Source organism: Geotrypetes seraphini, chromosome 12, assembly GCF_902459505.1.
Source record: "Geotrypetes seraphini chromosome 12, aGeoSer1.1, whole genome shotgun sequence".
NCBI classification, from domain to species: Eukaryota; Metazoa; Chordata; class Amphibia; order Gymnophiona; family Dermophiidae; genus Geotrypetes; species Geotrypetes seraphini.
Genome location: NC_047095.1, coordinates 3,275,838 through 3,300,762, shown reverse-complemented (window position 1 = coordinate 3,300,762; position 24,925 = coordinate 3,275,838). Strand labels below are relative to the sequence as shown.

At 43.3% G+C, this 24,925-nt stretch overlaps 1 protein-coding gene across 1 annotated transcript in view; it reads left to right on the top strand.

The window, feature by feature from the left end:
* Positions 1–24,925, top strand: part of ASPM (assembly factor for spindle microtubules) — a 222,198-nt gene that overhangs the window by 22,172 nt on the left and 175,101 nt on the right. The window contains exon 4 of the mRNA XM_033916408.1: positions 15,686–15,784. Within this exon, the coding sequence (XP_033772299.1) occupies positions 15,686–15,784 (99 nt within the window). The remainder of the gene's footprint in view (positions 1–15,685; positions 15,785–24,925) is intronic.

Here is a 24,925-nt window from a genome sequence, read left to right as displayed (position 1 = left end):
AAGGCGCAGGCTGCCTTTCCTGCCCCTGACAGCGTGGCAGAAGATCCATGGGGGCAGAGTGTATAGTTGGTCTCTGGCAGGCTGACAGTCTAAAGATATTCAATTCTAGTGAATTTGGAGCTGTTTCTGAGACAGGTCTCTTTCTCCACTGAGCTGTTTTTAAAACCACTGACAGGCAAAGGCACTACAGAGACACTGAGTACTTCCATTATTTCCTATGAGATCTTTGGGAGTGTCTTGGATTTAAATTCCATTTTTCACAGTTTCTGTGGGTAGGGTTCAGGTCCTCCACCTCCCCAGACCCCAAATCACTATTTTTTATTTTTGGATTTCACTTATTTTTGCCATTTTTGGTGCAAATTTATGACGGTGACTATCTTGGATTTTAAAATTGATCTTTTTTCTAACTTTAAATTCTGCCTCTAAAACCCCTCGATTTGACTCAAAATCGATTGGGAAGGACTCTCCATCCCCTAATCTATTGGATTTGGACATTGATTGTGCCAGATGGGCTCTGGATCAGCGAATTTGATTTGCATGCTGTAGCATACTGGAGGAGGAGGCGGAAGCTTTGGACTTCGCCTTCTCCGGGTCCTCTTGAGCTGGGGAACCAGCCTGGGTCTATACCAGTGGTCTCAAACTCAAACCCTTTGTGGGGCCACATTTTGGATTTGTAGGTACTTGGAGGACCGCAGAAAAAATAGTTAATGCCTTATTAAAGAAATGACAATTTTGAATGAGGTAAAACTCTATAGTTTATAAAACTTTCCTGTAACAGTTAAAAGAAAAGATATATAAACTATAAAGAGTTTTACCTTATGCAAAATTGTCATTTCTTTAATGAGACATTAACTATTTTTTCTGCGGCCCTCCAAGTACTCTATTTTTTCTACAGCCCTCACATTTAAAGTTTAATATCTTTTCTTTCTCAAAACTGACACATTTCAATCACTATATTGAAAATAAAATCATTTTCCCTACCTTTGTTGTCTGGTGACTTTATTTTTCCGTGCTTTCAACTATGTTTCCAGGGCCTTCTTGTCCTTTGACTGTTTTTCTCTCCGTCTTCACTTTCTGCCTTGCATCCATCTTTAGCATTAACTTAATGTTCAAATTTTCTGCTACGTTTCCATGTGTTACCTTCCCTTCCTATCTCTCTCTTCTTCCATCCTATTTCCATGGTCTGGCATCTCTTTCCTTCCTTTCTCTCCCTCCCTCCTTCCTTCCTTTCCCTTCCCCTAGTCTGTCTCCTTCCTTTCCCCCATGCCCTGGCATCTCTCACTCCCCCTCCATGGTCTGATATCTCCTTTCCTTCCCTCCCTCCCATGAACTTGACTTCTCTTATTCCTCTCCTCTCCCTTGTCTTCCTTATCCTTCCTTCCCTCTCTTTCCCCAATTGGGTGCAGCAGCAACAGAAGCAGCATTTTCCTTCCCCCTTTCCTGTGCAGCAGAAGCATTTCTCATCCCCTTTCCCTCCCTCTCCCTTTCCCTGTACAGCAGCAGCAGCATTTACCTAGGATCCCCCTTTCCTATGCAGCAGAAGCATTTCTCTTTCCCCTCCCCTTCCGTTCTCTTTCTTGTGGAGCAGCAGCATGTCTGACCGGCTCAGTTGATCGTTCCGTTCAAAGCCAAGGGTGGCGGCTCCTCGCGAGATCTGCGCCTGCGTCTGAAGCCTCTCTGATGTTGTGACACCAGAGAGGCTTCCGATGCAGGAGTGGTTAGCGCGAGGAGCCGCCAACCGAACGATTGACTGAGCTGGCCAGACACGTTGCTGCTCCAAAAGGAAGGGAAGGGGGAAGAGAAATGCTGTTTCCTTAGCAACAGCAGCAGATGAATCCAGAGACCAATGGGATAGTACACATCTATCAGCAGGCGGAGATAGAGAAACAGGCGGAGATAGAGAAACAGGTGGTCCTATTGGCTGGCACTCCTCCTGTATCTCCAGTATTCTCTATCTCCCAGCAGGAAATGGTCGCTATTCAACTAGCTCCTGAATTCTGGCTGTGACTGGAAAAATATTTTCTCCTGTTGAGGTTTCTCTTCAGTGAGCTGGCAATGCTATTTCTCCTGTTGAGGTTTTCTCTTCAGTGAGACAGGGGGGTGTCTGGCTGAACGGTGCCGGCTTTAGGGGTTACACCTGGGCCCCCCCAGGTCCCTGCCTCACCCTCCCTCCATTGTTAGAGGGTCTGACTGGGTCTCAATTTTTTTCTTCTTTCCCTTCTCGGTTTAAAAAAAAAAAAAAAAAAAGGAGACCATAGTTGCTGCATTCTGCTCTGTTAGTGCTGCAGAACCAGCTCTAACTGGCTTCAACCGGCCCTAACAACAAGCTTGTGAGTATGTATGTGGTTTTTACTGTTTGAACTTCAGGTTCTGTTTGGGAGTCTTAGTACTGTGGGTTCGGTCAACATATGTTTAAGGAATGGATATTTTATTGAGCTAAGTTTTATGACTAGAAATCTGTTGAGGGAGCCGGGACTTTCCTGCCCTTTGCATGCACAAGCTTGGTTTCCTTGTTGGTTACAGCGTGGCAGTAGCGGTGCGATTTCATGCTCGCACTTGTTCTCCTCGTTGGGTTTCAGTGCAGCAGTAGTGGTCCTGTTTATTCTGAGGCTCTCTTTCGTAGGTGTTTGTCACGGCCATGTGCAGCTGATTGTGCAGGTGCCGGTTTATAGCAGCGCGTATGAGATGGGACATGATTTTTCCGGAGCTGTGGCACGTTCTTCTGGTTATTCCTTGAGTCTGATTTTCTTTCTATGCAAGCCGCGGCAAGGTAAATTTTGCGGGGCTTGCATCCTACCATGTTTCTAGGAGCGTTGTTGCAGCGGCCACGTGTCAGCGAGAATCAGGCGTGCGCTTGGGTCTCCGGCAATGGCGGGAAAGCTGCAGCGTTCCGGTAGTTTATTTCCAGCTGACTTTGGTCAGGGTATGCCGGGGCTTCTCTCCGGTTCAGATAAGTTGTATGTGTTTCACCAGCTTTGGGACAAGCTTGGGCAGGCTTATATGTCTATGTCTGTGTTCCTGCTGTACTCCCTTGAAGGAAGCTGCTTGTTTAATTGGACTCTGGGGTTAACACTCAAGGGGTTTACCAGAGAGACTCTGACCTGTGCTAGGTCACCCAGTCTCGGTTTGTCTCCGGACTGGGGCGACATACGGCAACTCACGGCACGGTGAGATCAGCAGTAAGATAGTGCCCTGTATTTCACACAGGTATCTCATTGTCTCTCTTGGGGTCCCTGCAGATTTAGCCTTTGTCTGTTGGTAACTGTCCTTCTTATTTGGGCCTCTGTGCTGAGCTGCATGTGTCTAGTAGTGACATAGGATATATACGCCTAAAGGTAGTACTAACAGTTTCTAAATTCGGACTGTCTCTATGGGCATTATGACACTTTGCATCTTCCTGCGGCCAGGACTCTCATTTTCTATTTCTGAGAGGGCCTGGACTTCAGATTTTCATGCTTATCACGCTGGTTTCTCCTGTCGCCATCTTCTCATTGCACATGCTAGACAGACCCCCTGACCAGACAGGAAGGGCTGTGCAGCACCTTCTAACCAGGAGCCAGTTACCTATTCTATCAAACCCGCGCTATGTGGCTGTTAGCCTCATCCCTGAAGCTCTCATTAGCGATGTGAGCTTTGTCTGATACCTGTTAGGATGCTGTTGTTTTCCACGGGGCGGTAGATGCAGCATCTTGATTGGGAGGGTACTCGGGGAAGGCAGCCAAGAAAAAGATCTGGGGGTATTGGTGGATAACACAATGAAGCCGGAGGCGCAATGTGCAGCGGCCTCAAAAAAAAGCGAGCAGAATGCTGGGCATTATCAAAAAGGGTATCACTACCAGAACGAAGGAAGTTATCCTGCCACTGTATCGAGCAATGGTGCGCCCACATCTGGAATACTGCGTCCAATACTGGTCACCATACCTCAAGAAGGACATGGCAATACTCGAGAGGGTCCAGAGGAGAGCAACGAGGATGATAAAGGGTATGGAGAACCTCTCATATGCCGAAAGGTTAGACAGGCTGGGGCTCTTTACCCTGGAAAAGCGGAGACTGAGAGGGGACATGATACAGACTTATAAAATCATGAAAGGCATAGAGAAGGTGGAGAGGGACAGATTCTTTAAACTAGCAGGGGCAACTAAAACAAGAGGTCACTCAGAAAAGCTGAGAGGAGACAGATTCAAAACAAATGCAAGAAAGTTCTTCTTCACTCAACGGGTGGTAGACACTTGGAACGCGCTTCCCGGAGAGGTGATAAGCCAGAGTACAATTCTGGGGTTCAAAAAGGGACTGGATGACTTCCTGGAAGTGAAGGGAATAACGGGGTACAGATAGAGGTTTACCTCACAGGACATTGAGCAAATAGGATATGGACTTTTTAGGTTAGGTAGGGAACATTTTCAGGTCATGGACCTGGAGGGCCGCCGCGGGAGCGGACTGCCGGGCGCGATGGACCCCTGGTCTGACCCGGCGGAGGCAATGCTTATGTTCTTATGTTCTTATGAGTCTAGTACGTATTCACTTTAAAGGACATATGTATTTCGCTCATGTTGCATGGAAGTACTGTTTTCATGGTTCCAGTATATTCCTCTTTACATTGTGAAACTTGATTTTTCCTAGGAGAATCTTCGCACATCCTACAGTTCTCATCCTGCCGTTCCCTGACCTTCTGTACTTCATTCTGAGGGGATCTTGACTTCTTCCAATGACTCTTCAGGCTTTCTCATAAGGTAGAAGACGCTATAATGTCAGGTCAGGGGGCTGTGAAGATTTTTCAGGATGCTTGCAACTTTGCATCCTCCTCAGGTTTCCAGTTCGTTCTTGGAGTCTCTATGTTTTGTGTTTCACTTTTCAGTGTTACTGGAAAGACAGTTCTGGAAAGGCAGTTCCTCAGGGCAGTTCTTGTAGTTCTTCAGGAACTAAGGGATGTTGTTCCACTTACTGCATGGTGCCCAAGACGGGGGCATTGGGCAGGCTGGATCCCATTCTGCTGAATTAGTTTCTCAGGATTACACATTTCTTCAGAAAAACTGGGAGAATATTTACATTTTCACTATGGACTCCGAATCGGCACTAGGTTTTCTTGTCTCTCTTTGAGTAACGCTTTCGGTTTTGGCACATGCCATTTCACCTACCCAAGGCTTCAAGACCATTTTAGAAAATGTGGGCAGTGGTACCGTTTTGGCGTTACCAGGTAATTCACCTAATTTCTTCTTGACTGACTGCTTGATTCGGACATCTTCCAATCAGGCCATTTGACTGACACGAAAAGGGTGGTTTCTTTTCCTCAGTTCTTTGGACGTGAATCTTCAAATTTGCACAGTGCTCTTTTCTCCTGTACTGTTTATAGGTATATCGGGGAGATGTTTTTATTCATATAGGAGAGAAATATGTTTCTTCCCAGAGACTAGGGCGATGGGTCACAGTCTCAGGTTTGTGTTCTTTTTCGGTCGCCATGACCAAGAGTATGGGATTCTGTACAGGTTATAGGATCCATGTTGCTGACTCCACTGGGAACTTCGGCTTGATTTCCCATTTGCCTTATATTTGGCTTAAACAAATGGGACCACATCACCCCTTTTTACCACAAACTACATTGGCTACCCCTTGAATCTAGAATCCTATTCAAGTTCGCGTGCTTCTGTTACAAAACTGTCTTTGGGCTATCTCCGAGCTACCTCACCCCTCATTTCATCCTGAACTGCAACAAAAAGAACTCCCGCAGAATCAATCTTTTCACCTTCCCCTCCCTAAAACTTTGTCACCTCAAAAGGTTCTTCGACAAAACCTTCGCCTTCCAGGCAGCCAAACAGAACACTTGGCTAGCCCAAATTCTGCTTAAGGCCCACTCCTACTTTGATTTCCGAAAAAACACTCAAAACGCATTTATTCCACGCTCAATATCCCTAATCCCATCTCTTCCATTTCTCTCTCCCCTCCCTCAAACGACCCAACTCGCCCGGTCCCCTGCCCCCTCTTTTTGATCTCCCCATCTCACTAACTCCAATGACCTACTCATTCCCCCCCCTCGCATGCCCATCTTTATCACCTCATTGCCTGTAATTATGATCAACTGTAACCATGATCAATTGTAATTTCTTGTTAATTTTGTTCCAATACCTTCTTTACTTGTAAAGATAGTTTATTGTAATTTCTTATTAAGTTTTGTTTAATTGATGTGAACCGCCTAGAACTCCCTGGGTATGGCGGTATACAAAAATAAAGTTATTATTATTATTATTATTATAACGCTACAGCAGTCGCTTTTGTTCCGGTGGTTCCCGGTATCTCAGGGCTCCAATTATTTGGTAGGCTCCTCATGCCTCACTCTGTATGATTTGGTGGCTCAGCGAGATTTCTCTTTTCAAAGGCATGCCTTGGTCTTTGCTGGACTAGCTCATGGCCACCAAACATGTCGGGTTGGGGGGCTCAGTGCCTTCCATCCTCGGCTCCAGGAGTCTGGTCTTAGGGGGCGACTCAGTACTTGTTCATTCTTCTTCTCTTGAGCATGGTCAGGCTACCTTTCCGGAGCTTCAGACCATTCTTCCGGAATGCCGCTGAGGGTCTTTTCAGTCGGTATTATAATGGGGGTATTTCTCTACAGCTTGGGCAGTAGGTGAATTACTCAGTTGCCAGGTAAAGTTGTTGTTTTACTTCAATGGGTGGACCCTCATCTTCCTCTTCTGTTGGATCATTTTATGGGTCAGGAAAAGAGTTTGGATAGACTTTCCCTCCGCGAATCTGAGCATGGCCCATTTATTGTATGTTACAGTGTACAGCGCTGTGTACGCTCTAGAAAGTGTAATAGTGAAATCTTCTACATCCTGGATATTGGGAATTTTGGCTCAGGTGTTCCAGCTCTTTTTATGGACGTGAGATCTCCTGGAACTAGACCTCATGGCCTCGTCTCACAATTCAATGCTTCCTAGCTTCTTCTGCGGGCACAGGGAGTGGGAGTTAGAGGGGGTAGCAGCGTGGCTTCTTTCTTGCTTCTGGTTTCTCTTTTTCAGTGTTTTCCCCTGGCTGATGATGGCTTGGATTTGCCATCTCAAGCTAGCTTTCCCGGAACAGTATTTGTAGAATCTCTGGCTTGGCTGCGCCATCCTTGCTATGCGGATCTGATGAGTCTTTCGACAGCCGGACTGAGTTTCCTGGTATCTCCGGATTTGCTCACCTAGTGTCCGATCAACATGGATATTTGTACTACTTTGGTATTGCGACCTAGTTTTTGAAAAGTCAGGGCTGACGTGTAAGGGTTATGCGAATCAAGTTGTTTCTTCTCTTATCCAGGCGATACAGACGTCTTCACCTGTGGCTTCTGCTTTCTTTTGGAGGTTTTTCCTTTCTTAGGTACTTCTCAACATTTGCACCCTTCCAGAGTTCTTTTTTGACACAAGTGTATTGCCAAGGGCTTAGCGTTCAATTCCCTTAAGCTTCAAGTGCCGTTCTTAGCTTGTTACAAGGACTAGGTATATTGCTCTTCGATTACTTCTCAGCTTCATATGGTTCAGTTCCTAAATGTACACCACTTAGAAAGCCCTGTCTGGAGTACAGTCTTAAGGTACTTCTTCGCAGTTTACCGAAGGCCTCATTTCATCCTCGTCTTTTGAGACTCTAAAGGGCTGTGCCATTGAACACGGTGTTTCTTGTGGCCATGGCTTCAGCTCGTCGGTTTTCTGAGTTGCAGGCCTTGTTTGGCGGGTATTCCTATTTCTGATTTACAAAATCTGGGGTGTCAGTTCGGATAGTACCACAATTTATTTATAAGGAGGTGTCTTCCTTTCTTTTATGACACTCACTTTTCCTTGCTTCTTCCTGAAAGGAGAAATGGGGAGACGTGCTTTTATTCACTGCATTTTTTGAAAGTGTGTAGCGTTCTCCGCGAGCTAGGTTTCTAACGACTTGTAGTTGTTTAGATCCCCTTTTTGTATTCTTCACGGGACGCCTCAAACGTATGGCGGCGTCCAAAGCCTCCATCATTCGATGGGTCCAGGAGGACATTCTTTATGCTTGCTTGATGGCAGGGAAGCGGTTGGCGAAAGAACTTCATGGCCTTTCCGCAAGAACGATGGCTACTTCTTGGACTCGGTCCAGAAGGTTTTTCCTTAGAGGAGTTTTGTCTCATGGCTACTTGGTCTTTCGAGAGTGCTTTCTCTCAGCATTACTAGTTTGATGTGGGGGCGCATGCAGTAGATGTGTTTAGTGCTTCGGTTGTTGCGGAGGCGGCGTTTGCTTCCCACCCAGATTGAGGATTGCTTTGCTACATCCCATTGGTCTCTGGATTCATCTGCTGCTGTTGCTAAGGAAGGAAAAATTATGTTCTTACCTGTTAATTTTCTTTCCTTTAGACGCAGCAGATGAATCCAGAGCCTCACCCTTTCTGGATATTGTCTGTTGGTTTTTTTTCTTTTCCAACTTTCGAAGTTTGTTATTATTGATGGTTGTATTCTATATTATTGCCTTTTGAGATTTGTTATGGGAAAGAAGTTTTTTACATGCTATGCCTATTGATGGTTATGGATGCTTGGGCAAGGAGCTATACTGGAGATACAGGAGGAGTGCCAGCCAATAGGACCACCTGTTAAATCAGTTTCTCTATCTCCGCCTGCTGATAGATGTGTGCTATCCCATTGGTCTCTGGATTCATCTGCTGCGTCTAAAGGAAAAAAAATTAACAGGTAAGAACATAATTTTTCCTTTGATCGCGTCCAGACCGCGGGCTGCAAAATAGCACCCGGAGAGCCGCATGTGGCCCACGGGCCGCGTGTTTGAGACCGCTGGTCTATACCTACCAAAGAAAATTCACCCAGGGGCCATTCTGAAGTTTGGTGCAGTTCGCCTGCGTTCCAAGTCTGGAGACTTTTTTTTTTAACACGCCGCATGTACCTCATCATTGCCTGCCTAGTTGCAGTATGCCTTATCACTGTATTTTATTTGACTCCTCTGAATGATGTTTCCTCAAACTCTACTCGTTTGACACATCCAGTGGGGCTTTTTCGGTCTGTGGCAAAGCTTCCTTTTGGGAGCTCTCTTGTCTGGCCATGCCAGATTTCTATTGCAGTAGTTACTATGCAGATTTTCTGTTTCTTTCGTCTCCTGCCGCTTTATTTAATTTGGAGTCGGCTGATGCCTTTGCTGAGATTGGTTTTCTTGACTTTCCTGAGCATCTGTATTTGGAAGTTCTGATCCTTCTTTGCATTTTCAGGGGGCTTCTATCTGCCTTTTTATGGCTGATGTTCTGAAAGAACTCCATTTGGATTTTTCACTTTCCAGGCTTCAGTCCTGGTTCGTTCTCCTGTGCCTTTTCCATTCTGTCCACAGATCCTGGGACAGGTTTCAGAACAATGTGATCCCTGGACAGTGTTTTACGATCTTTTACAGCTATGTCTCCACTTTATCACCTGAATCCTGCTCTTTGGCAGGTCTTAACAGCCTGTGGTAGATTCTGCCATGGTGCAGGTTTCCAGCGCGCAGCCCTTCCTAGGGCTGTGGAGTGAAGTTTTAGGTCTCTCAGGATCACAGTAGGCTGTTATGATACAAAATATTCTTTTCTAGAATCCTCAGGTAGCCGAGTGGTAGTGGCCACTTCTTTTCTGACGCATGCCTATAATTCCAGCCTGCGCAATGCATCCTCTGTGGTGGTGCATGCCTTTCTCCACTGGTGTGGGTTGATGTGACTGCGGTGGCAGGTGTCCTGTATGATTAATTCGAGCCTTAGTATATGTTCTGCTGGTGCAGAGTCTGAACGCTGATCTCTTTGGACCTATTTTTAGATGCGGACGCTGCCTCGAGGTTCTCTTCAGCAGCCGTCCTTTCAAGAGACGGATTTTTGTTGGTATAGATTGGGATGACCTCTTCTAAGACGTAATGAATATACATGAGATTGATTTGCATACACTACCTCCATTGTATGCAAATTTACTTCATGCATATTCATTGTGCATATCCTCAAAACTTGACTGGCAAAGGGGGGTACTCCAGGATTGACTTAGGAAACACTATCTATACCATTCATACCACTTCAATGAACTAACAGCAAAAGGTGTTTTTTATCAGACTGTAATATATTGGTGTGCCGTTCCCCCAAGAATTTAAAACTTTTAAGGAAATGCCAACTAAGTTCATACACGACTATCCCAGAAAAAGGAAGAAAAATTGCAAACAAGTCTATAGGCATCCAAACAATTCAATTTAATACATATCATAAAATTCTGTAGCAAAACATAGGATTCCGTACTGTATATGTTGCTTCCCATCAGTCACGAATCTGCAGAAGGGTGTCACTCAAAAAACTCTGAACTCCTCCCCTTCTGCTGTGGAGAGCACCTCCCTCCAGTTTTTCCTTTTGCAAGCGAACTCAGAAACTCATTTTATTATTTTCGGGTATTTTTGCTATCAGTGTTTGAAACTTCTGTGTGACTTTGGTCTTTGGAGGTCCCCTTTTTGGGCTTACTCTGCCAGGGAAAGGACGCAGTCCCATATGTGTAGACTGCTGCTCTCAGGCCAATCTCAAAGTACCTGTGGAGCCAGCCTGCTTTGTGTCCCTTCAGGAGCTCATGGTCCATTCTCCTCGGAGCTGCTCACTTGCTAGTGTATCATAGGCTGTGGGGTCCTCTGGGTATTGGGAAGCCGGCTGTGAAGTTACTAGCCCTGATGTTTGGTGGACTTGTACTGGCTATCTCTGAGGCAGAAATCCTTTCCCTGTAGGCAGGCAGGCAGGCTGCTGCTGCAAGCTGACAGGCACCAGAAGTCACAGTGTGTACTCCTATTGCTCCCAATGGGGAAAATCGAGGGGGGAGGGTTTGAAAAACCTAGTTTCTGGGGTTAGGTTCCCTCACTTCCAAAATCTCTTTTTTGATATTTTTTGTTTTTCAGTTAAGCTTCAATATACTCTTTTTGATACAAATTTGCTGGTGGTGGCCATCTTAGATTTTTAGCAAATATTTTTTTTTTTTACTGGCTGAGGAGCGGTCGTGTTCACGTGCCATGGAGTGGGTGCTTCAGGCTCAGGCTCTAATCAGTCCTCCAGGATCTTGGAACCTCAAAGTCCAGAAAGCTTGGTCTGCGGGGAAGAGATAACGCTTGGAGGCCACAAGCAACGAGGAGGTGAAACGTAAGCACATGGTGTCAGAGGAGGCCCTAATTCCCCAGTCTGGGGTCTTGCAGAGGTCCTCCGGTGCAAGGCTTTTCCGATTTTGTCAGCCTTTTGGTTTATTCCATGTCAAGTGGACCAATACTGAAAACCGCCCATGCTCAACCCCCTTGAAATTCAACCAAATTTTGCAGAGGTGTTGTCTAGGGTCTCAAATGAAACTCTGCAACATTTTTTTGGATCTATCTTGTTCAAGTAGGCTGGAGACTTGAACATCGAGGCCAAAAGAATTGCCAGAATAGATTCTCTTTCCCACATGATTGGGCTAGAGACTCTGTTCTGTGAATTCAAATAACAGACGAGAAAAAGCCATGTAAAAACAAATATGTTTTTATTGACAGAGCTCCCTTAGCCTGGGAAGAGCAGGCCCTCAGAATTTCAATGCTCTTCAAAGAGAGAAAACAAGGCAAACAGATTTAAATCCTATGTGACATCATTTGTAATAATTATCATGCTTTAGAATATAATGGCACAGTGATCACATGACTTCCTTTCCAAAAATGCCTTACATCAATGTTAACATTAAAAGTCCATTCGGTTAAGTTTTTTAAACCCAGCAGGTGGCAGTGTTTCACTTTTCTTCCTAAATCACCCTTGATCTTTGACCTTTTCAAATATCAATCATGTCAATACAAAGCCCTACTTCCTACAAACACATCTTAACTTCTGTATGACTTTCAAAGTAGTATTGTATTTTCTAATCTATAAAACAGATTATCTGTAAAACACCCAAATTTCCTGTTCCTCTGAGAACCTTTTCCCCATGGATGTATGTGAAGAATGGTACATAAATCTATGTCTCTTAAGAGTCACAAAATCAACCTTCTGAACTTCCTAGCATTAGCTGAAATGTAGAATCAGCAATTTAGACTTTTCAATCCTTAATTACAATTGCCTCAGACTGTCACTATAGATCCATCTGAGTCCCAAATCTTTAATAGACAACTTATTTTAATTCATTCTCAACCTCAATTTTCTGTGGCACCTTATCCATTGCACCCGTTAGTTTCAGAAATTCCTCAACAATCTCATTTTGGTCAGGAGCTAGGGGTGGTTGAACAAAAGCAATCGATGCACTCCCATGTCTTGTGTGACCTAAAATGCCAACTTTGCTTAAGCACTGCGGTGGAAGGAAACTAACTACCTAGGAGTCTGAAATTTTGCAGTTTGGTACAACACCTTGGGGCAAATTTCTGTGCCAAGTTTGAAATCTTTTGCGAAAGTGCTTCCATTTCTACAGGTCAGCAAAGTAGGCAAAAAAAAAAAATTCACAAACAAAAATTTTTGGCAAAGTTTAACTCCATACTGCTGCTTGTAGGTAAGTCAGCTGAGGGTACAACTTTACCAGCAGACATGTACCATGAGGTACTTCCAAGATTTGCAATATGAGCTTTTGAATGCATTTGGAAGCTAAGGCGTCATAGGTTCCAGTATGGAGTTTTTTATTGTCTACTAGTCTTATAGCCCGTTACATTAACGGGTGCTAGAATATATGTGTGTATGTCTATCTTTAATTCTTTCTCTCTCTCTGTCTGTCCTTTGCGCTTTCTATCTTTCTTTTTCCTTGGCTGTCCACCACCACCCCTTGCCTGCTCCCCCTGTCCATTCTCCCTTCCTTTTACCTACCCTGTCCTGCAGTAGGATGTCTGTCTGTCTGGGTATTTTTTATCTTTGTCTCTCTCTCCTTGCATGCTGTCTGTCTGTCATTTTTTCTGTCTGTGAATCTCCCTGTACCTCCTTCCTATGTCCTTAGTGCCCCTTCCTATGTCCATAGTGCCCTCAGTGCCCCTTCCTATGTCCTTAGTGCCCCCAGTGCCTCCTTCCTCCCCCCTCCGATGCCAGCCTGCCTTCCATTGAAACCCCCCCTCCATTGCCTCCCAGCCTGCCTGCCTCCCATCCCCCTGAGCAGCATATTTCGATGGAAATCCGTTAAGCCTGTTACATTAACGGGTGCTAGAATATATGTCTGTCTGTCTTTTTCTTTCTCTCTTTCCTCCCTCCATTTCCCTGTGTAGCGCTGTCTCTGCTTTCTTCCTCACTCTGCACTCTTCAGCTGTAACATTAGTGCCTTGCTTTTTCTCCCTGCAAGCATCTCTGCTCTCTATCTCATCCCCAGTCTCTTTGCTCTTTTTCTGTTCTTGCAGGGGTCTCTGCTTTCCTTTCTCTATATGTTCCTGATTCCTGCAAACTTCCCTGTAGGTGTCTCTTCCTTTTTTTTTTTAATCCCTTCTTCAGTCTCAGTTCTTTATCTGAACATTCCCTTCCTCAATCTCTCCAACTGCAACTTTCTTGCCCTCTAAGCCCCTGCTGTGCATGTCGCTCCTGATCCCCTCTCACTGACCCTTGCGACTGCGTTTCCATGGCAACCCTGTTCGCGGGTCTGTGAGTGTAGGGCCATTTTGCTTATTTCCTCGTGGGAAGCTGTTTTGCAGGCTAGTGGGTGTGAGGAGCGGCCGGGATCGCGAGTAATGGCCAATGCTTTGTAGCCATGACTCCCTTAGTTGTGTCCGAAGTTATTTTTAAGTTCTGCTTCTCTCACGATCCATGCCTGCGTCGGAAGCCTTCTCCGACGCAGGTGCGGCTCGTGAGAAGAGCCGCCGCGGCGGCTTAGAACTTAAAAAATAACTTCGGCCACAACATTACCTTGGGGTCTGCTGAACTTAAAAATAACTTCTTTGTGAACATTACCTTGGGTTCCGCGAGTGTGTAGAACCCTGGTGTCCGATCGGGTCCTGTTTGGTCTGCCACTGGCTGGAGGAATTGAAGAGCGTGTAGGGCGGAAGCGGGAGGCGGGGCCTCAGCACCGGCCGGGCGGCTCGCGCCGCCGGCCCCCAGGAGCTCAAGGCCGGCGGCGGACATGGCTGGCGTGGCATAGTGGAGGAGGAACAGAGTTCGGTGACGTAAAACCCGCGCATGCGCACTCATGTTTTCGCGACGGATCAGGGAACACGATTTTTTAGTGCGCATGCGCGTCCTACCATTTTATTATATTAGATGGATGATTGATCTAATGTTTTTATGTGAAGCTGATTTTCATCTCAATGTGTGATTTGCAAGACTCCTGAGGCAGGCCATTTGGCTGAAACATGTACATGTCGAGTCATTAAATCACTTTTTTGAAGAAATAAAGGTTTTTTATGAAATACATCTGAGTTCACCAGTCTTCTTTGGACATTTCCACTCCTTTGTGTGTGAAGTAACTGTGCTATACTATCAAATTAGATCCACTGTAATCGTGATAGTGCTCTTGAAATTTGCATTGCTAGAGAAAATCTGCAAAGTAATTATTGAGTCTGCAGTCTGTATTCTCTTAATTACCTGAACCAGCCTTCAGTCTGAGAGAGTTTAATACTTAATGTGCCATATGAAGTATTCAGCTTCTGTTCTGCAATAGGGGAATGATTCTTTCTGATGACTACCATTGGCTGGCCCAGACCTTCTCTCCGACGTCAGGCTTCTGGGCTGGCGGTGTGCAATTGCTGTACCCGCCTGTCCCTTCCCAGCAATTCTTTCCGTTCCGGGTGCCGCGCTGCTGAGCCAGGAGTCCCTTTCGGTTCCCCCCCCTGCTGCTGCTGCTTTGCCGATGTGTTCTCACAGCAGCAGCAGTGGGAGGTTATTAAATCCAGCGGGTGGGCAGGTTTGGGGGGGGGGCGAAAGAGGACAGAGGCTGGAATGCAATGAGGGGAACAGGAGGGAGGGAGGGAGGGAGGAAGGGACAATTGTTGGGCCTGAGAGAGGAAGGAAAGAAAGAAAGAAATCACCAGACAATAAAGGTAGGAAAAATGATTTTATTTTCAATTTAGTGATCAAAATGTGTCAGTTTTGAGAATTTATATCTGCTGTCTATATTTTGCATTATGTTTGTCTATTTTTCTATAGTTGTTACTGAGTTGCATATTTTAAAGTCATCTGTCTTGACATCTATGCCCTGTCCCTGCCTGCCCTATGCCATGTCCCTGCCCGCCATGTCCTGGCCTACCACTAGAGGGGAGACAGGGTGCAGAGCTTGGCAGGGAAGGGGGGACAGGGTGCAGAGCCTGGCAAGGAGTGTGGGGTTGGGTGCAGAGCCTGGCAGTGAGAATTTGGTTCAGAATGGGTTTTCCTCCTCTAAATCTAGGGTGCATCTTATGGTCAGGTGTGTCTTATGGAGTGAGAAATACGGTATTTAAAAAACAAAACAAAAAAAAAGTTCCCTCCCCCCCGTAACTCTGTAAAGATGGAAGGATTAATAAAACATGCAATTTCACTTTGCTGAGTGTCCATTTATGTACTTTTGAGGGAACTGCTGAGTATGAGAGGGGGAGCACATGCTCATAATTTTACACTTATTTTGAGCTCTGAAGAACTGTACATCCTATTGCAGTCACTCAACCTGTCTGATAATTTTGCTGTCTATCACTTCCTAGTACAGATACATTGATCCATAGTAAATTTTTTCTGAAAAAAATCAATGAATCCTTCAGCCAAAAGATCTTGTTTTTTGTATAAATGGTTTGGGATTGGGTTTATTGATCTTACATTTTTGTTCTGTAGGTTCACCTCGGACATTATCTACCTATGCTGGCTCCAAAAAATCCAAACGCATTGTTGCAGTGCCACAGTCTCGGTTGACCTTCGTGAAATCAAAAACAGGTAGAAAATTTTAGATAATTTTCTAAATTACTCATAATTTTCTTTTTCAGTACAATAGGAATGGTATGCTGAACCTTTGGTACTCTGTCTATTCTTGTAAGCATACTGCAGAAAGATGTCAGTAACAGCTTTTGAAACCTCCTTCTCCCAGGAGTCTGCTTCCCCTTTCAGTTTCTCTTTGTGCAGGTGAGCATGAAAGGTGATTTCTAATCTGCTCGATTTTCTTTTTCTTTTTTTTTTCCTTTTGCAATAGTTTTGCATTTTTTAGCTCTAGTCATGGTCTTTTTCATGAAATTAGAGATCCCTTTTGATAAGAGTCTACTCTGCCTGCGTGGAGAGGAGCAGATTTTAAATCTGCAGCTGGCAGGTGTATCCTTCAGGGACCTGTTTCAGCCAGCCTGCTGAAGAGTAGTGAAGCTCAGGGTCAGTTCCCATGGTGTTTGCTTGCCCCTTTGACTTAGTCAGGGGCTGGAGCGCAGGCTGTTTAGGTGCTAATAACGTTCCTTCAGGATGCTCATGGTGCCAGCTGTGTTTTGTCTCCCCTCCCCCCCTTTTTTTGTGAGAGACTTAGGGGATTGAGGATCAGTCCGTGGAGGTCCTATTAGCATCCCGAAGATCCCAGCAAAATGGCTGAATGACTGGAAGTAGAGGGCCTCTCCTAGAACAGCTACACCTGTAAGGAGATGAAGCAGGCAGCACCATTTCCCCAGCACATGGTCCATGACTATTGTGACCATATGGCTCCAGAAAAAGGGGGACGGGTTGAGACATCCGGGTTTTACTTCCATTGAAAGCAACCAAGATGTCTCAATCTGTCCTCCTTACTTCCATTGCTTTCAATGGAAGTAAAACCTGGATGTCTCAATCCGTCCCCTTTTTTCTGGAGCCATATGGTCACACTATCCATGACAGCCTGTAGGAAAAATTGGGATGGGGAGGGGGGTCTTCAAAAGCTGTTATTAACTGTTTCTACAGCTAGAGCCATGGTCCCCCTCCCCTAAAATCCTCCCACTGTACTTCCCTTTTAATTTTTGTAAACCGTGTCGAGCTCTATATTTATAGAGAAGATGTGGTATATAAGCTTAAAGTTTAGTTTAGTTTGTTTATTTGTTTGTTTTTGAGGTTTTTGGTCAGCCCTGAGGTGATTTTAAGCTGTTTTTTAGCAGTAACCATCTTGTATCCCCTACGTTCTCAAACTTCTCCAAAACACCTCATTTTGCTTCCAAAGTGCCAGGAATGGAGTCCTCTGACTCTTAATACCTCTATATCATGCCTTGTTTACAAAGAATGGGTGGCAGAAGAGCGCCCTTGTGCCAAGTTGAACGAAGCAGGGAGGCGGGAACTTCAAATTTAGCTCCCATGCAGCCTCAAGGGTATGACACACAGCTTTTGAGCCTGTTAGGGGAGCAAAAATTTCCCCAGGAGCCCCGGAACAGCGGCACAGCACGCCAAACTGGCGCAGATGTTTCGCAGCCAAAGAAGAGGCGTTTCCTTTCTAAAGGGAAAGGAGAGTTGCCTACTAAAGCCTTTATGCTAGAGTTCATTAATCTGTTCTGGCAGGCGTATGTGCATGGGCAGAATACACAATTTAGGTCCGCTTAGGAGCAACCCTCGGCACATGCCTCTAGGAATCCTCAGAGTGCTTCTGTGTCTCAGTTGGACAGGGATTCTGGGGATGAAAGTTCAGTCTTGATCCCTTTACTGTCTCAAAGCAAGGCCTCCCTGATGAGAGATTTGGCCTCCTATATTGAGGATCAGGATGGAGTCCTGGCCACAGACCCGGGAGTAGATCCCTCCATACGGTAGCTGTTGAAGTCTTCGGCCCTACCAGATATTATTTCTGAGTCTCTGCATGAGCTCAAAATTGATCTGCCTCAGTCCCAGTCATCTCAGTGTTCTCTTTTGAATGGAGTCTGATCTTAGCCCACGTCCTTTCTGTGCACCCAGGCATGAAACTCCTGGTTACAGAGCTCTGGGAGGTCCCGGAAGGCTCCCTCAAAGGGGCAAAAACCATGACTAGGCTGTATCCTCTGGATCAAGAGTTTTAGCATATGTTTGCTATGCCAAAGGTAGACTTCCAATGAGGGAGGAGTCGTACTGAAGGATACACAGGATGCAGAGTAGATATGATCCTCAGGAGGCAGTTTGAGACCCTGGCCCTAGAAGTTAAGACAGCATCAGCTGCTTTCATAGCATGCAAACTGCCTTTCACAGCTTCGATCCCTGGAAATGGCAGCAACTGAGCTATTAACTCAGCTTGTGCTGGCAGGGGTGGACAATTTAGCTGACGCACTTTATGATGTAATTAGAGTCATGGCGAGAGTTTCCGCGTACTTCATCTCCGCTTGATGCATGCTGTGGATCAGACGTTGGGCGATTCAACCGCCAAGGCTACACCTAGAGGCTCCCCTTCAAGGGACAGATGTTTTTTGGCAAAGGTCTGGATGATCTTAAGGCCTGTGTGAAAGGTCGTCATCCCAAGTCCTTACCGGACAGAAGACCTCAAGCAGCTAGAAGCCAGAACCAGAGCTTCATTTGGGGGTCCCGACGTTTTTGCCAGTATGCCTTGAGAGGCTCGTCTTAAAGATCCTATCAAGGTTCTAGATGGAGAGATTTCTGAAGCCAGAAAATCCAAAATACAGGTTCCTGGGTCACAATGGCAGCCAAGAAGCCACAATGACGTCAGGCCTCCAGCTGCCCTTCAGAAAATTGGAGGTTTGCTCTTGGACTTTCTGGAGGCCTGGGAAAGCACAACGACAGATCTTTGGGTCTTGGATATTGTCAAGAGAGAATTTGCATGTCCTCTGTCCAACTGGTTTATGGATTCTCTGGCGGGCCAACCACATCTGGCGGTCCAAGTCTGGGCAACGTTAAAACAGATTGCTGGATTTTCAAGCCATAGAACCATTTTCTTGAAGAATACTTGAGCGTGGGCAGATACTCACTTTGTTGTGTCCAAGAAAGATTCTGACAACTGGACGTTCATTCTGGATTTCAAACATATTAATATGGCCCCGAGGGTTCTGCGTTTCCAGATGGAGATGGTGAGATCTGTCATTGCAGCAGTCCAGCTGGGAGAGGTTCTGGCTGCCCTGGATTTGATGGAGGCTTATCTCCACATTTCAGTTTTCCTGGCTCCCTGAGGAGGTGGAGTTTAGAGAGTGACACAGGGAAAACTTTGTCTCTGTCCCGGCACCGTCCCCACGAACGCTGTCTGATCCCATTCACACAAGTCTTGAAAAACTATACTGAAATTATTTTATTAAAGTATAAAAAGGAACAATATGCTGTAAAACTGTCATTTTATAAATCACAAATACAGAAAAAGGATCAACAAAACCCATCTCCCCTCACAATATCCCCTTCATTTTCGGGAAAACTGAATGCTACATAGAAAATTCATCCTAACAGAATACCTCGGTCACACACAGAACACAAATACCAAATTCATAATAACTTGCCAAAAATGATAAACATAAATTAATAAAAAATCCTAAGAAGCCACACCTTCCATATAGCACAACACCCAAAAAAATTAAGATTAATTTCCTCCTTTACTGTGCAAAATATAAAGATCACACATGCCAGGAATGGTGTTAAGCCAAGGAGTGCAATTAGAGCATTTGCCCCCTGGCTAAAGAAATCCCTAAGCCTGCTGGAAGCTGAAGATGGTACAGGCTAGTAGAGGGCTTTAGGGGTCTCTTCCCATATTTCTGTCCTGGGCCCTACTCATGTCTAACACCAGCACCAGCAGGATAAGCATTTCAATTCTTATATAGTCTAATCACAAAATAGAAAATATAATTATTTGTATACCTTTTGTTGTCTGGTCATTATTCAAATCGTGTTGGTTCCAGGCTCTGGTGTCACTGGCCTTTTTGCCCTCTGGGGCAAAGAAGAAAGACAAGATCCTGAAATGCCTGGATATCCGAAGAGTTCTTCATTATTTAGAGATGATAAACAAGTTTTGCTTGTCGGATCATCTCTTCGTGCTCCTGGATGCAGCATGTCAGGGACTTTTGGCATCAAAGGAGACCATTTCAAGATGGATTTGTTTGGCAATTTATTCGGCTTATATCGGGAGCAGAAAATGGTCTCCTGTGGGAGTAAAGATACGTTCCACTTGAAGGGTGGTGGTGTCCCAGGTGGAGGCTAGAGCAGTCTCACCTGAAGAAATTTGTATGGCAGTCACATGGCCTCGACTCCTACCAATTTTTACATGGTGGATGTAGCAACGAGAAGGGATACAGAGTTTGGATCTCCGGGTGCTGACATTAGGGTCACTTGTCCTTCCCTAGGCACTGTGGACTGCTTTGGTACATCCCTTTGGTCAAAACTGATATTCTCGTTGGACTAGAATGGAAGATTAGGGTTTTACCTTTGCTAATCTTCTTTCTTGTAAACAGGAATATCAGTCTTGATGCCGGCCCTGTCAGTTTGTTAACCTGCTTTCTGTCTCAGGGTTTGTTAACCTGCTTTCTGTCTGGAGGGTTAAACATGTTTACTTCCACTGTCCCTTACAGTCAGGGAGGAAAATTAAATGTTATTACAGTAGTGTAAATTTGCAAATTGAGTATCTTTTGAATTGTTGATGAAGGTTATACCCAAGTTTCATTTCACCTCATTATGCATTGCAAAATGTTTTAATGCTGATTTTTTTTTTTGTTTTTGTTTGTTTTTTTAAATTCTTTATTCATTTTTACATATTACAACAAGTGTAACAGAAAAAAATTGTTCAAACTTATATAAATACACTTGATTAACTTTCCTGTATCACTTTAAATATAACATTTAAACCCCCCTTTCCCATTTCAGTCAATCCCTATATTCTATAATATATTGAATATTATATACTATTCCTAGCATCTAAGACAATTAATATCAGGTCAGAAAACCCTCCCTTCCCCTCCCTCCCTTTACAAAAGTTCCATCCCGAATACATCAAAAATATTTATATATTCTTATACATTATAGGATTTAATAAAATATTACCCATCCACAACCCATCATTTCAAATATCTTACTTTGGGAAAATGTTCATTACTCATTGCAAAAGTTTGTTAATGGTCCCCAAATTTTTTGAAATTTACCAAAATATCCTCTCTGTGTTGCTAATGTGCGTTCCATTTTGTATATATGACAAACAGAATTCCACCAAAAAATTGTAATTTAATCTGTCATAATTTTTCCAATTGAATGTAATCTGTTGAATGACAACTCCAGTCAAAATAAATAAAAGCTGATTTTATTGAGCAGACTTGTGTTGTCTCAGGGAAGCCCTGTGTCTCCTCTCTTGTTGTACACACTCTAGGCTGACTAACTGATTTGATACATACTGAAGAAGCCCAGAATGAGATGAGGAGAAGGAGCAGAAGAGTACGTAAATTAGGCTCACTACAGAATTTGCTGTAAAAGATAGTAAATATCCGTTTTGTCAAGACTGATATTCTGTTTACAAGAAAGAAGAAATAAAGGTAAGAATCTAATCTTCCAAAATTCATTTGTTCATCCAGGTATTTGGTAGTCAACTACCCCACCCATCCTCAAAGTCTTTATTCATTTTTCATCTTATAACAAGTGCACAATATTGCATCATTTAAATTTATACACATCACTTGAATTTCTTTCTATTATTATCTTAAATACATAAATTTATTCCCTCCCCACCCACCCTTCCCACAAATACTTTAATCATAAATTTCGTATAAATATTACATTCTTATCTAATGATTAAACCTTAAATAGAACTTTATACCAACCCCTCCCCCATGTTATAAATGTACTTTCAATGGAAAATGGCGTCTATTCATTGTAATAAGTTGTTAATGGCCCCCAGAACTTTTTAAAATGATTATAATTTTCTTTTTGTATGGCAATTGTTCTTTCCATTTTGTAAATATGGCACAATGCGTTCCACCAGAAAGTCTACTATAATTTCTCCAATTCCTGGTGATATGTTGTATGGCGACTCCTGTCATAATCAATAAAAGTTTATTATTACTTGATGAAATTTGATTTTTTATTCTCATTGATGTACCGAATAGAATTGTATCATATGATAATGCTGCATGGTTTTCTAATAAACAATTAATTTGAGACCAAATTGATTTCCAAAAGGCCATGATACAGGGACAATAGAATAGTAAATGATCTAGAGTCCCTGCTTCCAGATTACAATGCCAGCATCTATTAGACTTAGAGCTATCCAACTTTTGTAATTGAACCGGGGTCCAAAATGCTCTATGTAACAAAAAGAACCAAGTTTCTCATAGATGTAGACCAAATTTGTGGCCATTGAGATGCAGAAATTTGATGCTTAATCTCAATGCTCCAAATGTCTCAGTTTTTGGTTTTTTATTCATAAATCCAGATATCAATTTATACCACTGTGCGGCCTGGTGTCCCAAGAAATCCGCCTGAAAGCATAAGAACTCCAGACTATACTGATTATTAAGATTTTTCCATTCAGGGAACCCCTCCTGAATAGCCTGTTTCAGTTGCACCCATTCAAAGCTTTGTGATTTATTAAGACCATATTTATGTCGCAACTGTGAAAAATCAAGCAGTTTACCATTTAAAATAATATCATCTAAAGTCCGTATACCTGCAATAATCCAATGCTTCCATACGATTTTAAATCCGCCAATTTGAATCTTGGAGTTTAGCCATATAGATTGATTTGTTGATTTGTGTATTGGGTTAGGTGTTAAATTGCTGACATAACACAATGTTTTCCATGTATCCATCAATATTCTGTTCTCTTTATATATTCTAGGCATCTTTACACTGAGAACATGAGATAAATGTAAAGGAAACATGAGTTGCCATTCCAAATACAACCAATGTGGTGTATTCTCCATGAGCTCTGGGAGGACCCAATACATATCCTGGCGTAAAACATAGGCTTGATACCTGTAAAAGTTTGAAAAATTTACCCCACCCTCCACAATTGGTTTTTGTAGAGATACTAAAGCAATTCTAGGGATTTTACCAAGCCAAACAAATTTTGTAAGAATACCATATAACTTTTTATAAAAGGACCCTTGAAACAAAACTAGTAATAGCATCATTTTAATAGTTTGGACTCTTCCCCACCAAGAAAGAAAGATGTAAAGGATTCCATTGCTCACACATTTCTGTTACTTTTTTTAATAAAAAATTTTCATTCTTTCATTGTGTCTTCCAGTGTATTTTTTTAACCTAATACCTAAATATTTTAATCCCTCTTCTTTCCATACAAATGAGAAAGAATCAAATAATCCTTTAGTACAGTGCACATTAAGTGGAAGAATTTCTGACTTACTCCAATTTATCTTATACCCTGAAAATTTTCCAAATTTCTCTATCAACTGTAGCAAGCATGGAATGGTAATGTATGGATTTCTCAAATAAAGCAATATATATATTTTATATTCCCAATCTGTATAAGGAATACCCTGTATCCCCTTTGCTTGTTGAATGGCTAATAACAAGGGTTCTAATACAATATCAAAAATCAAAGGAGATAAAGGGCATCCTTGTCTAACCCCCCCTCTGCAAATTAAAACTCTCTGATAAATTATTATTAATATATAGTCTTGCAGCAGGGGAGCTATACAACGTCTGGATCATTTGTATAAATCCTGAAACTATACCAAACCAGTCTAGTGCTTGATACATGAAAGTCCACTTAACCCGATCAAAGGCTTTTTCCGCGTCCAAAGAGACAGAGAAAGCCGGATCTTTTATGGCTTTTGTTAAATTTAACATATGAAAAGCCAATCTGGTATTATTAGAGGAATGTCTCTTAGCAACAAATCCCAATTGGTGCATATCAATAATAAAAGGGAGAGCCTTAGCTAAGCGTAAAGCCAAAGTCTTAGCTAACAGTTTTCCATCAACATTGATTAGCGAGATAGGCCTGTAGTTTGAAACCAAAGTGGGATCTTTATTTGTCTTTGGCAAAACGATTGTTAATGATTCTGCCATAGTACCTGTAATGCAACCCTTAGTCAGTTGAAACTGATATAAATTTAATAAATGAGGTAAAAGGGTAATTTGAAATGATTTATAAAATTCTACTGTGAAACCATCACCACCTAGATCGGATCCAACTCTAAGAGATTTCAATGCTGTTTCTAATTCTTTTAGTGATATAGGCTCCTCCAAACTTCTTTTTATATGTTCAGGAACCTTCGGTCCAATAATTAAATTCAAAAATTCTAAACCTTTTTCCCTAGAATATAGGTCTTTATAAAAATTTAGAAATTGACGTAAAATATTTCCAATTTTAGTATGTCTCTCCATTCTCATCCTTTATTGCAATAATTATTGTTCTTCTTTTCTTTGCTTTAAGATAATTTGCCAATAATCTTCCCGCCTTATTTGAGCTTCCATAATACAGAGTTTGTTGAGAAAACAAATCTTTCCTTACAAATTTTGAAGATAACTCATATTTACCTTTTGCTTTTAATAAAGCCTGTAGGGTACTTTGCTCCCACTTATCAACTAATTTAGTTTCCAAATGTTTAATTTATTTTTCCAAATTATAAAATTGTTTTTTAAGTTGTTTTCTAATATACGCCGAATATGGAATAATATTACCTCTCATGGTAGCCTTAACTGCATCCCATAATGTTTCTATGTTAATATCTTCTGAAGTATTAAGTTGAAAAAATTCAATCATTTTTAATTTAAATTCTTCAAGGAAATTTGAATCCGCAATCAATGTACAGTGGTACCTTGGATTACGAGCATAATCTGTTCCAGGAGCATGCTCATAATCCAAAATGCTCGTTTATCAAAGCGAGTTTCCCCATGGGAAATAATGGAAACTCGCTTTGATACGTTCCCACCCCCTATCCTCCCCCCCCCGAGGCCAGCAGCGCTGCTCCCCCCCCCCCACGAGAACCGGCATTGCTCCCCCCGAAGGCCCCCCCGCGAACCGGTATCCTCTCCCCCGCGATCCGCACCCACCGCCGCGACCTGAGGTCCTCCCAACCCACCCGAACCCTCTTCTTACTTTGCTGTAGCCTCCGCAGCGGCACTGGCACCAGCATGTCCTGTGCGTGGTGCCGGTGCCTGAAGAGTTCACGTTCGATGTGAGATTTCACGTTCGATGTGAACTCTCAGGTCTTGAGCATGCGCACATGCTCAAGGCCC